The sequence below is a fragment of the Herpailurus yagouaroundi genome, unplaced genomic scaffold (assembly GCF_014898765.1).
Source record: "Herpailurus yagouaroundi ecotype Mexico unplaced genomic scaffold, PumYag 184, whole genome shotgun sequence".
In the NCBI taxonomy this organism is placed as follows: domain Eukaryota; kingdom Metazoa; phylum Chordata; class Mammalia; order Carnivora; family Felidae; genus Herpailurus; species Herpailurus yagouaroundi.
Genome location: NW_024412415.1, coordinates 32,269,147 through 32,285,330, shown reverse-complemented (window position 1 = coordinate 32,285,330; position 16,184 = coordinate 32,269,147). Strand labels below are relative to the sequence as shown.

At 40.4% G+C, this 16,184-nt stretch overlaps 1 protein-coding gene and 1 long non-coding RNA gene across 11 annotated transcripts in view; one reads left to right on the top strand and one right to left on the bottom strand.

Annotated features, from left to right (window-relative positions):
• IQCH (IQ motif containing H) overlaps window positions 1–16,184 on the bottom strand; it is a 218,903-nt gene that overhangs the window by 71,736 nt on the left and 130,983 nt on the right. For 4 of the 5 annotated variants that reach the window (XM_040493057.1, XM_040493058.1, XM_040493059.1 and 1 more), the window contains 2 exons: window positions 9,936–10,208; window positions 5,548–5,739 (listed from right to left, as the gene is read on the bottom strand). In XM_040493057.1, the coding sequence (XP_040348991.1) occupies window positions 5,548–5,739; window positions 9,936–10,208 (465 nt within the window). The remainder of the gene's footprint in view (window positions 1–5,547; window positions 5,740–9,935; window positions 10,209–16,184) is intronic. The other variant, XM_040493060.1, reaches the window with a different exon arrangement.
• The window catches only part of LOC121041884 (uncharacterized), a 122,352-nt gene that overhangs the window by 88,456 nt on the left and 17,712 nt on the right, over window positions 1–16,184 (top strand). For 3 of the 6 annotated variants that reach the window (XR_005795885.1, XR_005795886.1, XR_005795887.1), the window contains exons 2-3: window positions 9,851–10,181; window positions 14,845–15,574. This is a non-coding gene — a long non-coding RNA (uncharacterized LOC121041884). The remainder of the gene's footprint in view (window positions 1–9,850; window positions 10,182–14,844; window positions 15,575–16,184) is intronic. The other 3 variants (XR_005795889.1, XR_005795890.1, XR_005795888.1) reach the window with 2 other exon arrangements.

Below are 16,184 nucleotides of genomic sequence, written 5' to 3'. Positions count from 1 at the left end.
TCGTGACCTGGCTGAAGTCGGACGCTTAACCGACTGCGCCACCCAGGTGCCCCAAGATGTCGTGTTTTTGATATAAAAGACAAATAATAGGGGCTCCATGGTGGCTTAGTCATTTAAGGGCCCGACTCCTGATTTCGGCTCAGGTCATGATCTCACGGTTCGTGAGTTCAAGCCCTGCATTGGGCTCTGCGCTGACAGTGTGGAGCCTGCTTGGGATTCTCTGTCTACTTCTCTCTTTGCCCCTCCCCTGCTCTCAATCTCTGTCCCTGTCTCTGTCTCTCTTTCTCTGTCTCTCTGTCTGTCTCTGTCTCTCTCTCAAAACAAGTAAACTTTAAAAAACATATATTAAAAAAAGGCAAATAATAAATAAGGATGTGAAAAAAGTATCCCTTGCTAGTAACCAAGTAAGAGCAATTAGAAGATGCATTTGACATCTAAGAAATGCAAACAGTTCATAATAATCCAGTGCTGGTAAGGTTGTGGCACAACTAGTATACTTATTCTCTGCTAGTAGCCTTGGAAATTGGCACGACCTTCTTAGAGAGTAATGTGGCAGTGTGTAACAAGAGCCATGAAGTATTCTACTCCCGAGTCTTTCTCTGAAGGAACTGGAAGTAATTCAGCAGAAGTAAAAAGAAATGTATATAAAAACCAAAAATAAAAACAAATCTTTACTTCCTCCTCATTCTTCCTCCCCTCCTCCCACTACTATCAAAAAAAAGTTGGAAATAGCCTAAATTTCCAACTTAGTTGAATGGTTTAATACATTAGAGTAAATTAATATGAGGGAATATTATACAGCCATCAATTGTGACTGCTACCTGTAAACGTGGAGGATGTTTAGGATCTGTTGTTTCAATAGCATATATGCTCTTATTGTAGCTATAAGAAATAAATGTAGCACACTTGAAAATTAATACGCAAAAATGAAAACAACTGGGAAAAGTGATTATGTACTTATTTGGTTAAATATTTCTTTAATCTTTTAGCTTTTCTAAAAAAATTGTGTGGGTTGCAGGGTAATGGTTCTTTGGGATCACCTAGTATACCTACTAAATTCCACATAAGCACTAAGCTCAGCCATCTTACAGCGGCTCCTAAGACCCAGCCACAACAGGGTCTTAGTGGATGGATGTCTTCACCATAGAGACACAGAGTTCTTTTTTTTTTTTTTAACGTGTTTTAAATTTATTTTTGAGAGACAGAGACAGAGCACAAGTGGGGGAGAGGTAGAGAGAGAGGGAGACACAGAATCCGAAGCAAGCCACAAGCTCTGAGATGTCAGCACAGAGCCAGACATGGGGCCCAAACCCACAAATCGGGAGGTTGTAACCTGAGCCCAAGTCGAACACTTAACCAACTGAGCCACCCAGGCGCCCTGAGACACAGAGTTCGAAGGCACTGACTAGGTAGGTGATGGTTCTCCTCTGTCATTTTGTTTGCTTAGTTCTAGGATGCAAAATAACTACTGTGGTTTATTCTACTTTTTCTAGATGTGGATGCCTTGAATTCATAGTTTTAATATTTTAAAATATAGATTGTTTTCCTTGGTGATCCCCAAATTAATTTCAGATATCTAACAAAGTCCACAAAAGTACAAGTGAACATAAAACTGCTCTGGCATAGGGCTAAACGGGCAATATTATGCAGTAGCATTCAAAAACCAGTTCAATTTCCTTTCCCCCCTTCCTCTTATAAGTGGTAAAAGTCCTCAGCACCCTGTACTGTCCTTCCAAGGAAAGAGAGGTCCAAAGAAGGGCTGCACAGAGAAATCCAAAAGTAAACTGGCTTATTTCTTTCCACGGAGAGACTGTCCTATAAAGATCTTTTCTTGCAAAGCAGCCTCCCCAGTAGTATCACTTGCCACCAAGCCCAGGAATGAGGGAGGGAAGATTTACCCCTGAAAAAGAAAAGAAAGACAAAGCCACGAGAAGGACCAGTACCACAGCAGATGTCTACCTGGGTCTCCCTACACTGTCTTAGGTGAGAGTGGCCAGGAAGGTTTTTTTCCCCTACAAGTGTGCCTTTCTTTGTGTACGCCTTTATTCCCACTAAGTGAAAAGAGATGCCCCCAACTGGGGAGTGGGGTGTTTGGAGTGTGTGCAAGTATGTGGATTCATTAAACCTTGACAAACATTGAGTGAGCAAGTTTACCGGGACCTGTTGGGGGAAGGAGGTTTTGTTAACCGATAGGATGAAGAAAGCGATGTTGATACCAAACCACCATGAAAAAAAATGAGACTTGTGTTCTGTTTCCACCGTGGCCACCATGTAACGTTATGCTTTCCCTCAAATCACCTACGTGTCTACACTTATTTTTTGGTAATGTGACTACAGTTTTTTCCAGCATTTGTTGACTCCACGTCTTTATTTCAAGCCTCAACTACAACCAAATAACTCTGGTTCTAAATTAGATAAGTAGAAAAAAAAAAGACGAATTTTGTATTAGCTCCTTGAGTCCACACTGAATCATGCCTACATCTAAAACCAATATCTGTATAAGATGCAAGAGAATCTCAAATCAGTTCAAACTCCCATAAACAGCACTGTTTTTAATCTGTTGCCTACAACATACCAATGAGAAAAATCACAGTATCGTGTCATAAGCTGCTATGCAAATGATGGTATTTGTAAGTATTAACATAATTTAGTGCTTACAGTCATATTCTCATTTCTAATAATTCTCCCAGAATGGAGTCTTTCTCTGGACTCTTAGCCTGCAGGATAGTCTTTCATCAAGAAGCTGAAATTTTTAATAACCTGCCAGCATATGTTTTGTATGTGCCAGGCTAGGCTTGATGACACAACATCTTCATTATCAAAAGAAACAGGTCTACAAACTGTAATAGGACATTAAAACATGTCTGTGCTCATAAAGTAATGCTTTGATGTCTAAGTGTGCACCATTACCATGGTCTTCTGGAACAAAGGATAATTCTAATCCTAAATTCTCAATAGCGCCCTCAGTGAAGATTGCAATTCACTTCCACTCTGAATACAATTTCACTTTGAAGGCAAAAGGAGGTCCATACTCTCCTACACACACACACACACACACACACACACACACACACACACACCACACACACACACACACACACACACACACACACACACACACACAAGTTTTCCGGAACTGCTTTATTTTTTATTTTTAGTTTTGGCTTCTAACTACATCCTGGCTAAGCATAGTTCCTCACCATACAAAAAGATTTCTGCTGAATACTTATTTTTTCCTTGTTAAGTTAAAAAAATGATTTAGATAATTAATTATTCAGGAGTTTCACATTTAATAATATTAACACTAACGCTGAATGTATTTGGTGACAATTTTAAATGGTGTAGTTTAAAATCATTGAAATTAAATAATGTGTAGTCGGACTTTTAAGTGCAATTTGGCCACATGTCATTATTCTAACTATTTTTTCAAAATTAAAGTCAAACATTTTAAATTTATCATAGTCGAGTTTCAGGGAATTCTTTAAAAATTATTAGTTTGAAATCTCGAGACCAGCAAATACTTTGCACACTAACATTTTTGATTTTTTTAATAAAAAAGTTATATTTTCATGGTTTAATCTCAGCAGCTTTGCCTTTAAAAAGAATATTCTATACAATATGAAAAAAAATCCAGTTTAAAGAGAACACAAGAGAAATCTCTATGGGCCTCAAAATTAAATACATTTTCCTTGTTTTATTTTTTTTTTCTAGAAGAGTAATTCACTTTAGTATCCTTTAAATAATATGTAAAAAGCTGGCCCTGACAGGTACTGCATTTAGTCCATTCACTGATGGAGGGAGAAGAAAAGCCCAGAATAGATCATGGGGAGAACAGGAACATTTGTCAAAGGGAACTCTCTCTTCTGACTGTTCTCTGGATTTATTCGTCATTTCACTTCTGCAAGAATAATGTGGTTCTCTCTTGTATGCCCCTCCCTTTTCGTCACTTGTGTGTCTTGATTCATAAACTGCTGGAGTGGGATGCTCAAAGCAGATGCAACTCACTGCCCAGCCCACTGCTATGTACTTCAGCAGGGAAGGAATCGGTTAAGGGAATTTGTACCTGAATTTTCCTCACTCATGCTTTTGTCAGTAGGTCAGTGAAAACAGAGATTTGAAATTAAGAGAAGCCAGGCAAAGGGCACCTGGGTGGCTCAGTCAGATGAGCACCCGACTTTGGTTCAGGTCATGATCTCAAGGGTTATGAGTTTGGGCCCTGCATCAGGCTTGCTGCTGTCAGCACAGAGCCCGCTTCGGATTTTCAGTCCCCTCCCCGCCTCTCTGCCCCTTTCCCACTTGCACTCTCTCTCAAAAATAAATAAATCTTAAAAATATATATATAGAGAGAGAAACCAGGCAAGACTAGGCCCCTGGATGCAAGGTGAGGCAGCTTTTAGAATGGTGGATTGAAGGGGTGCCTGGGTGGCTCACTCAGTTGAGTGTCGAACTTCGGCGCAGGTCATGATCTCTTGGTTAGTGAGTCTGAGGCCCACATTGGCCTCTGTGCTGATAGCTCGGAGCCTGGAGCCCTGCTTTGGATTCCTACCCTTTCCCCCACTTGTGCTCTGTCTCTCTCAAAAATAAATAAACATTAAAAAAAAAAAAAGAATAGTGGGTTGAATTTGTATATTGAGCCATTAAAATGACTTTAATTATTAAGTAAATTTGGAACAGACTAAGAAGTTGTACAATTCATCCTTCCACCAGTATACATGGAAAAATCTCTACACGTCCACTCATATGCTAAGGCTTCTTACCTAGTATTTAGTTTTGGCTGGGAGGTTTTCTGGCTGGGATGTAGTATTTTCTCGACATCTCATAGGGACCAGCAGTTACATAAATTTCCTTGAATTGGCTTCTAAACCATATAACTGCTGACAGAATGCTTTTCTATGTTAGCTTCCAGGTGACAACCCCTCACTAATAGAATTTCTCTCTCATAATAAAATATAGCCAGCTTAACAACAACAGTAAATGATGGGATTTGTCATGTTATTTGAATATGGTAAAAAAAAAAAATTACTCCCTGATTATCATAATCAACTTGAAGACATGACTGAAGACTCTTAGGGCCCAAAGAAGACATGTTTAAAATAACCTAATCATATAGCCTTCCAGTTATATGGAATGAATAAGTCGTTGGGATGAAAGTGACAGCATAGGGAATACGGCCAATGGTATTGTCATAGCATTGTGTGGTGACAGATGGCAGCTCCACCTGTGGTGAGCACCACGTGACATATAGAGTTGTTGAGTCACCGTGTTGCACAACTGAAGCTAATGTGACATTGTGTGTTAACTCTACTTAAATTTTTAAAGATTTTTTTAAAAGTCAGAAAAAATATTAAAATAACTTGATCCATCCCAGTCACTGTGTGCATAAGGACGAAGGCCCAAGAAAGTCAGAAGGACTCGCCTGAGGTCTTACTGCTGATTGATGACCCAGCTGAGTCTAGAAGAAAGTGCTTTAATCTCCCAGCTGAGCCTTTGCTTCATCTCCTAACGGTTCACAGACACTGTGGGTTTATGTCACCATTGAACACTCACTTGTGCCCATTTCTTGCTCCAGTCTTCATGGCCATATCTGCTGCTCTCCTTTAGGAACCACTTGTAGTGCTTTAGGTGGGAAGGAATGTCACAAAACGCAGTCCCATTTCCTCCAAACTCATAGTCCATTTTAAAGAGCCAGCGTTGGATTTCCAGGTGATCTATGACCAGCTGACTCAGCTGTTCTATCATCTGTGGGGCCCAAGACACAGCAACATTTAATATCGCTAGCTTCCTAGATGCCTTCGTATTGCATTAACTTAGTTGTATCTTCAAATGACCTGTTCGTTTGGTTATCTTCTAATTATTAAGACAGATTAGAAGTTTTAAGTGATGTATCTATGAGGTGAAGAAACCACTAGCCAGGAGGGACGAAAGGCATGTTTAAAAGTATAGTCTTAGTTACGAGAAATTCTGAAATTATCATTTTGCTGTCTTTTGAAGGCAAAAGAAAGAATCTCTGAATATCTGTAATTGAATCTTGGTATTGTTTTGTTTCTTTTTTAGAGCATGATGTGTTTACTTACTGATTCTTCAAATGATTTTTTTTATAGTTTCAAGACCATAAAGAGTTATAGTCTTGAAAACTTTAACTGTTTGGAGCTTTGCTGAGTTTTTAAATGTTGTAACCTATAAACATTTAATTTTTCCCTCATTAACATACACGAAATACATTTGTTTGGATAGTCAACTGGCCAAGTATGTCATATGTATTACATGAACAAGACAGGTCAAGGAGATAAAACATTCATAAAACAACTACGTTCTATTCGAGACAGTATTCTCTTGAGAACAGGGCTCAGTCCCATGGAAAGGGAAGGGATAGGAGTTCAAGCTTTAATATCACAATGACAGTAATATTTAGCATTACTGAACTCTTTGTAGGAGCCAGGCCTTTGGCTAGGTTCTTTACATGATTTTTCTCATGTAATACTCAAAAATGAAGCAGGCACCATTATTAGTTCCATTTTATATATGAATAACTGAGATTCAGTTAATTTAAATAACTTGCCCATGATCACATGGTGTTAAGTGGCAGAGTAGGGACTCCACCTGGGATGCTCTGACCCCAGCACCTAAGCTCATTCTCTCTCCGCCATGCTGCCTTCTTCAGCCTGCAGAGAGGTGGAGGAGGGGGGTGAGGCGGAGAAAGAAGTCAGAAGAGGAGCAAGAGAAGCAATTTTCCTTACAGTCAATAAGCCATTTGGAATAAATTTGAATCAGACAAAAGTCTATAGCCCAGATTGCCTGATTATAAGTAATACTGTAGAAGTAGAGCCTTGGAGAAAAATAACCCATTAGATCACAAAATGACTTTTTGTCTGGTCTTCCCATCAGATGTTCTGGTCTGTATTTCTCAAAGAAACAAAAACAGTTCTAAGCATTCTCTCTCTTGAGCTCTCTTGACTATGGTCTTCTGTCCATAGAGAGGTCTCTGTGACACTCTTGTTGTCTTCTCTTTGGATGAGATTGGCTTACCAAATGGATTTTTGAATTTTGGTTTTTTTAACCAAAGGGTGTGAAAGGGCTCAAGATCATATTCTGCTAAAGGCTGGAGCAAGAAGATTAAAATTATTTTGATTAAAGACACAATCTGTTCTCTGTGTTGTGTCTTTTCAGCAAGTCTTCCTGGGGATGTTATACTACACAGCAGTATGGAAGTGATTTCAAAATGGGCATACTTGGGATCCCCGGAAGCCCCATGCAACCATGGGGTATTCGATTAGGGTGGAAATGGAATTGTCTTAGCTCCCTAATTATCAAGTAGTGTCTGTAGATAATTTGGTGTTTAAATGACAAGTACTCTTGTCTGCATACCATATGGCTACGAGCATAGCCTAGAAGGTTTTGTAATGTGCCTTCCAGAGTGACATCCTTTCTTTCTCTAATGTTGTGTTGAGAAGATAGATTCTATATTTAATCATACTTTGCTGCATCATGATCACACTTGACAGAAGTATAAATGGTCTTTGGTTGTTAATATCTGATGAAATTCTTTTGCTAGTAAGGAAAGGTGTTCACGGTTTTTTAGTGTGCTAGCCTGTATAGCCTTTTCCATTGTATGCTTGGATATATTGTATATTTGGAGGTTTCAACTACTAACAGAATTATTATCTGTTTCTTCCAAATCCTATTATTTGTTGCTTCTGAGAATCCTATAAATGGGTGTCTGTTGATGGATCCCCTACAGTAATGAAAAGGATCAATAGTATTGTAAAGACTGCACCACTCGAAAGAATTATGTGCTATCTTTAAGTGAAAATTGAACAGTGCTTTAAAATAGCATTGCCATTTTTGATTATTTAACCAAAGCTGTCAATATTTTATATGGAGCACGTGTCAGAAAGAGAACTTGCATGGTTACTTTATGGATCAAAACAGGAAATGCTCACTGCGCTCATGCTAGATTTAAAAAATAAACAGATAAATTACTTCATCATAAACCAGATGACTTTATGCTATTTCCAAACATTTATCAATTTTCTATTTGATCCTATCTCTTCAAAAGAGGTAATATATTTCTTAATTGCCATTCATTTTATACTGGTGTAGAGCAGAAGTGGAAAAATGTGTATTGCTAAAATCCAGCTGATAGTCGGGAATATTTATTCACCTAAATTAAAATAATCACAGCTTTCTTTCACTGGCTTTAAGTTTATGGTGTACATTGGTAAAAAGTCAGTGTTACCGATTCATCACCATCTGCAAATTCAAATCGCTGACACAGATAGATTAGGTAGGGCAGCCACTATCTGGAAAAATCTCAGTGGAGCACTATAATTCCTGATGACCTCAGACATACGTTTTCAAACAAGTGGAGTAGAAGTCAGTGATAACTTGGTTTATTGTGAAACAATTTGCACATGCCGTAGGTTACGTGACGCATCCCTGAAATCCAGTTTGTCTACGACGAGGTGTTTAATCCTGATTCTGAATAACGGCATGAGAGGGAAGTTTTACTGCATTCCACAATTAACATATAGAGTTTTAAAATATTTCCTAGCCAAAATTGCCTGAGTTCTCGTCAGTGGAGATGAACGCAAGACTTAATACAAGTACTGCACATACATTTTAAAGCTTTGAAGACTGTTTAATGTAATGTACACGTGTAAAATTATATAGTCTTAAGGTGCATTTCACTTGTATCCAGTCTCTGAGCAGAGTATTCTACTGGGAAGCAGAGTCAAGCAATCCACTTTGTTACCTTCAAATTCCAGTGGAGACTAATGACAGTGAAAGGGACGCATCAATTCAGGGGAGTCTCTCTCTCACTCTTATTAAAACTGCCTGTACTTTTTCCAGATTTGGCTGTGTTTAAGAGCAACTTCCTTCCTGAGCCCATGTATTGCCCAAGAACACTCTAGCAAGACTGAAACCTTTTAGGGCAATTTAATAAGCTAACAATACCTTCAAACTAATCTCTGAGAAGTATAATTTGTTGAAAGGCTTGACTTTGGGGCTTAGCAGCGATGACGTACAGAACGTGATGATCAAGTGACTGAGGGAAGGAGGATCCCTAAATACTCTTCCTCACAAACTGTTTCATTGTGCATAGTTATTTAGTTTCCCAAGAAGTGGGTGCCTGGGATAGTTGTGACTGGCTGGGAGTAATGGTCAAAAGATGTACTGAAACAGAGGTTGGGAAATGTTAACAGCCATTTGTCTTTTTATTTTCCTTATTGTGAAAAAAAATAGCAGTTAAATGGGAGAGAACACCTGCCAGAGCTAACTTAAAGATCATTTCTGGTGACTAATATTAGAGTTCTCCAAATAGTTAGGAGGTCTGCTGGAGGAGTGCCTAGCGAGAGGCCTGGCCCAAAGCAAAAACGCAGAAGCAGATAGTTTTTTCTCGGACCCATTTCCTGTCCTTTTTCTGGGATTTTTCTCCTACTCCCTTGATGGCCCCTTCCTGTGGAGCTATGGGATTGTTTTACAGAGCCAAGGATGTCTGTAGCCCTCTGTTGTAGGCTCTCTACAGCCTGACTCAGCAGAAGGGCTCACTCGCTGGGGTTTTCCAAACCTGCCCTTTTTCACCAAAACTGACTCTCACATTTCTTAAGGGTCCTGCTCAATGACTGCCTAGCTAACGTGATGATGAGCTAACTAATCCATGTTAGGGCGATAAATACTGGTAGCAGATTTGTACATCAACAGGGCCTTCGATGGCTTCATCCAAATGAGTAAATATCTTGACAATCCCAGAAATTTCTGCAAGGCCAATAGGAAGATATTTTGAAACAGGAAGGCCTAAAGCAGATCCCATCAAATAACTTAAGCATTCCACATATTCTTCATTGTCTAGGGCTGGCCCCAGAAGACCTGAAGCTCCCACAAAGTCAGGAAGGTATGGAATATTTGAACAGAGCCTCACTCGTCCACCCACATACCTGCTGGTGACGATAGATGCCATACACTGCAGGAGGGACTGGCACATTGACGCTGTCAAAGACCAGTTTACTTCCAGACTTGCTGCTGTAGAGATGAGCCAGTTCAGGCTCTGGACCCAGGATGGGGATGCCTAACATATCCGCCACGGCCAAATCATCTCTGTGGAGGAACCCGCCGACAATGTAGGCCTCTTTTCCTTGGATGAGATTTTTTATTCTTTTGATCGCCTTGGGACTGTACATCAGGTAAGTGGCCAGGCACATATGATGCTTCTGGGGAGGGGAAGGGGAGACCATATCATTCTTGTTGAAAGGTGTTCTTTTTCTAGTCCATATGCTTCATTTATAATGTTGCACACAATAAATGCATTATTAATAGCAGGCTGGGTTATGACCTATCCTGTTGTTTAGCAGTTTAAATTGATAAAAGCTGTTGGGGTGAGGCTCCATAATCGCTCACATCTTTAGTGTGTTGGAAATAGGCTCACTGGGAATAGAACTAATTACTACACATCTGTATTTATTTGATCCACGTGGAATTATCCTTCTGTCAGAAGGAAAAGAGGCTGGCGGCCTTTGGATAATAGTGATTCATCTCTGCAACACTTCTGGCATGGTTTAACACTAAAGCGTCTGGAAAATCAATACAAAAAGTGAAGAGAAAAGCTTTACAGTATGTATGCTTCGCTATACAGGACTTCTAATCTGGCAACTCTTTAAAGGACTCGGAAGGAAAAGGGCACTTGATAGTCTCTTTCCAAAGTTCCGCCACCAAGTCCGTTTTAGGAAATAGGTACTTTTATAATGTTTATCGTGTTTCTTAGCCAACACTCTGGAGAGGATTCATGGACGGAAGATATGTGAAAATTTCAGCAAGACTTAAATTTTATCTTCCAATGGAAAACTCTTTTTATTTTAATTTTGACTATTTAGACCCAGCTCAGCAATACCGGTGACTGCTCATTTAATTAAGTAAATAATTTTGGCATGTCTAAAAGGGGTCGAGGACAGAGCCAGATGGTCAGCACGTACCAGAGCATTCAAGGATTGGGGACAGAAATGAGCACAGCCAATGGATAGCTAATACGAGGCAGAGGAGGACCATAAAGGGTTACAGAGGGCTGTGAGGCATGGAGGAGGGAGCAGAGGCCATGTGCTGATGGGGACAGCTGAGAAGGCAGATTACTCCTTCTCCTTGGACCTCAGTTTCCTCATCTGTAAAATGAGTATAATAATAGTACCCATCTCCTAGGGATGCTGTGAGGATTCAATGAGATCATGCATGTAAAGCGCTTATAATAGTGCCTTGGACATAATAAGCACTTAGTGAATGTTAGCTAGTATTATTATTATGTAAGAGGTTAGGATTGAGGTGAATTTTCAGGGATGAGTAGGATTTTATCAGGTGAGGATGGGCACGGGAAAGACATTAGCCAAGGATGGAATATGAGAATCCCAGATTGTGTTCACTTCCTCTACAGAGGAGGGCATCATGGCACGTGAGAAAGTGCTGGGGGCTTAGGAGTTGTGGCTGTGAATCTAGCTCTATCACTTGCAAGCTACCTGAACTCAGGCATGTGACTAATACCCCCACTGCCTAAGTTTCTCCATCTGTTCAGTGGAAATAAAAATACCCATTTGCTGGCTTTTTCTAAGGTTAAAATGAGATCATGAATGTAAAGCACTTGTTATAATACCTGGCATTGAGTTGATATTCAGTAAATGGTAGTAATTGTTATTATTAAATGGTAGTAATTAAAATAAAGCCATTAAAATGCCATGCACATTATATAATACAAGGTGCCAGTGTCTTAAGGGAGTTAAGGGATTTTGTAGACTCGCACCTACTTCTCCAGTTGTCATCCACATTATCTACTCAACACGTGGAGAAATGCTAAGCAAATGCAAATGTCTCTGGGAATGTTAGCGGCACTGGTTCGCAAACTGTTTAGAAAGTGTAACTGATAACTATGGGAGAGAGAGTGGGGAGAGCCCCTGGGTTTCAGTCCTGCCTGAATTTATAACTTGCAAGGTGATTTAGAAAACTCAACCTTTCTGAACCTCAGTCCCCGTATTCAAATGATGCATTGACTAGAAGTCTCTAGAGTCTTTCCAGCTCTCAAATAACTTTTCCTTTATTATTTTTCTTAATGTTTATTTAAAAAAATTTTTTTTAATGTTTATTTATTTTTGAGAGAGAGAGAGACAGAGATAGAGTGAACAGGGGAGGGCAGAAAGAGAGGGAGACAGAATCTGAAGCAGGCTCCAGGTTCTGCACCCTGTGCACAGAGCCCGATGTGGGGCCTGAACCTACCAACCACGAGATCATAACCTGAGCTGAAGTCAGACGCCCAACCAACTGAGCCACCCAGGTGCACCTATTTATTTATTTTGAGAGAGAGAGAGAGAGAGAGGGAGAGGAAGAGAGAATCCTAAGCTGACTCCATGTTCAGTGCAGAGTCTGATGTGCAGCTCGATCCCATGACTGTGAGATCATGACCTGAGCCGAAATCAAGAGTCAGATGTTTAACCGACAGAGCCACCCAGGTGCCCCTAACTTTCCCTTTAAAACCGGAGCTCTTCTGGGCTTACTATTTAGTGGGTACAGAATTTCTGCTTGAGAAGTTGGTAAAGTTTTGCAAATGGATAATGCAATTGTTGCACAACAATGGGAATGTACTTGAAGCCACTGAACTGCACATCTAACATGATTAAAATGGTAAATTTTAGGGGCGCCTGGGTGGCTCAGTCGGTTTAAGTGTCCAGCTTTGGTTCAGGTCATGATCTCATGGTTTGCAAGTTCAAGCCCTGCATTGGACTCTCTGCTATGAGCACGGAGCCCACTTCAGATCCTCTGTTCCCCTCTCTTTTTCTGTCCCTCCCCAACTTGTGCTCTCACTCTCAAAAATAAATAAACATTTTACCATTAAAAATGGTAAAATTTATGTTATGTATATTTTGCCCCCAATTAGGAAAAAAAAAAAAAAACAGAGCTCCTTTGAGAAGAGGGCTTATATGATTTATACTATTAGGCCCTTCTTCCAGAGCAAGAGTTCTATTTTCTTAGATCTGTGCAATATGCTTTTTCTGCCATAATTTAAATCCATTTTCTTTTTTTTTAAGTTTATTTATTTTGAGAGAGAGAGAGAGTGTGCATGTGTGTAAGTGAGTGGGGGAAGGGAAGGTGGGGGGTGGGGGTGAGAGAGAATCCCAAGCAGCTCTGAGCTGTCAGAACAGAGCCCTACTCAGGGCTCCAACTCACAAACTGCTAGATTGTGACCTGAGCTGAAATCAAGAGTCTGACTCTTAAACGACTGAGCCACCCAGGCGCCCCTAAATCTATTGTCAACACCTATTTCAAAGAATGCAATTCTAGGAAACCTAGTGTTCCACTGGGCAATGGCTGGTACCACCTCTTGAGTTTGTGTTTCCCATCTGGTTGATCACCCTCTTTCCTCCTTGTTTATCTCACCCCTCTCCTTTCCCTACAAATGATTCAGATGAGGAAATGTAAAAAAAATTAAACATCTGGGGGAACCAGGGACATGAATCGTAATGTACATGGTGGGCTTTATAGGGCACCTAGAAGAGTGTTTCAAGGTGGCAGTGCTCACGATGTAAAGGTCACATGGTCAAAGCCTTTCGAGATTATTCTCTTGTTTGATCCATAGAACACTGTACCAATTAACAGCCCCTCTTTTGGAGATGAGGAAACCGAAGCTCGGGTAATCTGCCCAAAGCCACACAGCTAGTAAAGGGCAGAGGCAAGATTGAAACCTGGGTATTAGCACAATTTTGTGCTATCAGCTGCCATAGCTTCTCCCATTCTATAGACTGAGTAGTGAAGGTCTGGTGAACTTATGAGGTGTGATGAGGGGTGGAGATGGAGCCGTAGAATCTAACGTTAGAGCACCAGGTCACTTCCAGACAAGCTGGATCTCTGTCTCCTCTAGGTTTGCTGATCTCTCTTGGCAAGTACTCGGCCTGACTCTGTTATAGTCAGTCATCTGTGGGCCTGCCTTATTCTTCAGGCAAGATGGTACCATAGTATTGTGTTTGATATGTGTTTAATAAAGATTTAAATATGAGCAAGTGATGGCACAGGACACATTACTGACCGCGGGTCTTGGACGACCATTCAGAATAAATCAGTATCATCAGATCCAGGCAGGAGATGAACACAGATGACAAAGATCTAAAATGTTCCTAATTCCAGGGGTGCCTGGGTGGCTTGGTCGGTTAAGCATCTGACGTCGGCTCGGGTCATGATCTCACAGTTCATGGGTTCGAGCCCCGCGTCGGGCTCTGTGTTGACAGCTCAGAGCCTGGAGCCTGTTTCAGATTCTGTGTCTCCCTCTCTCTCTGCCCCTCCCCTGTTCATTCTCTGTCTCTCTCTGTCTCAAAAATAAATAAACATTACAAAAAAAAATTTTTTTGTAAAAAATAAAATGTTCCTAATTCCATAGTGTTATAGCCACATTTAACTGATCACCACTAATTTTTTTTTTTTTTGACCTGAGACAAAAAGTAGTTGTTTGGGATGTCTTCATAAATATTAAAATGTTCAAAAATAGACATGATGACTTTACAACAGCACTTTTTTTGCCATTACAGCTTAAAGCATCGTATAGTAACTTGGAGAGATGTACAAACAGATTTTTGGCACGCTTTTAAAAAATCTCCTCAAAGCCATCCATTTGGATGAAAATCAGCACTGATCCAATCTCTCAAACCCATTAAAAGGAAATAAAGCCATAACTAAACATGAGCAAGAACTGATTTGAAAGTGAGAGCTTAATTTTTTGTATTTTAAAAAGTTGATTGCCTACCAGTGATTAATTACTCAAATAATTTAAATGTAAACTATGAGAAGTATTAAGTACTTAAAATATTCCCTACTTCTTTCTAGATGCAAACCCACAAAGATGCAAACCCACACTACGAATGTGACTCAACGCATCGGTTAGTGCCAACTGCCTATCTCTTGCTTAGAAGCTGAAGAGTGGTCTGCAGTGCATATGTCTCAGGTAACAATAGGATTGCAGAGCTGGGAAGGGCTTTGAAATGCCCTAGCCATCACCTGATTGTATGGACGAAGCTCAGAGGACCAGAAAGGTAAAGGGAGCTGCCCAAGCCACAGGGTCATCTAGGAGCAAAGCAATCATTCCAGTTCCTGATACTGTTCTGGGCTCAGACACATTTTGGCTCACACTTTGAGCCCACCAGTAACTTTGGACCAGAACAGGAGACTTGGTTTCCTCAGCCATAGAAAGAGATTGGTCATTTCTGTCACGTTGCATTGTTCTGAGGACCAAATGAGAAAATGTGTGCTAACCATTTGATAAATATTAGTTGTGCACTCACTTTCCTTCTCCCAAACTAGTGCTCCTTTCCTAGTCCATGCCCCTTCTGTGTACGTGGACATTTCAGATGTACAGAAACTCCTTATCAGCAGCTACCAGGCATTAGCTCCAGTTTCTGGCTGGATAAAATCAGGAAATGAACTACACACTAACGATGGTTTTGTCTTCCCTGCTTTCTAATGTCCACAGTGACCCTGCCATTGAGGCCAGGGGTTAGCTAGCAAGCACCAAACAATCCTTGCACTGATGGAGGATATTGGGTTCCTAATAGCATAGGTAAGTGGCAGTGATTCGTCCCCTGTCTTTTCTCTTCACCCTGCCCCTGCCTTGCTGTCCTCTTCCACAGCCAAGTGGTGCCAATGAATCAGAGCTAGGCAAAGAGCTTTTGGGGGAACACTGAGATATCCAGTTATGAAAAAATTAAATGTTCGTCTTGGTAGAAGAGAGTAAATCCTGATGAAATATTATGGCAACCCTCGTCAGCCATAGCAGGCCTTTTTTGGGCAGGAAGGGGGTCAAATCATGGTGCATCTGAAGGGTTAATTGGTAGTAACAACACATAAATAGTAAAGCATGCCATCAGTTTCTTTGCCGATAAATAGAGCATTGACTTTGGCGCATCCCACTTGTGAGTGGAGACAGCTATATCTTTACCTGCAAATTCAGACCGTTAATTATACAAAAAAAAAAGTCCTCCTCAGGATTGTGTAGTCCATTAGGTGTTTAAAACATTGGTTGTTTAACATAGTTTAAATTCTTGTTAAAACGTGGAGAAATTCATTTCAAGCCATCTCTTGGACTGCCTTATTCTAGAACACTGCCCTGTGGCTCCATGAATTTCCCAAAAACTCTTGGGTAGGGATGGAGCTCCATCTAGAATTCATTC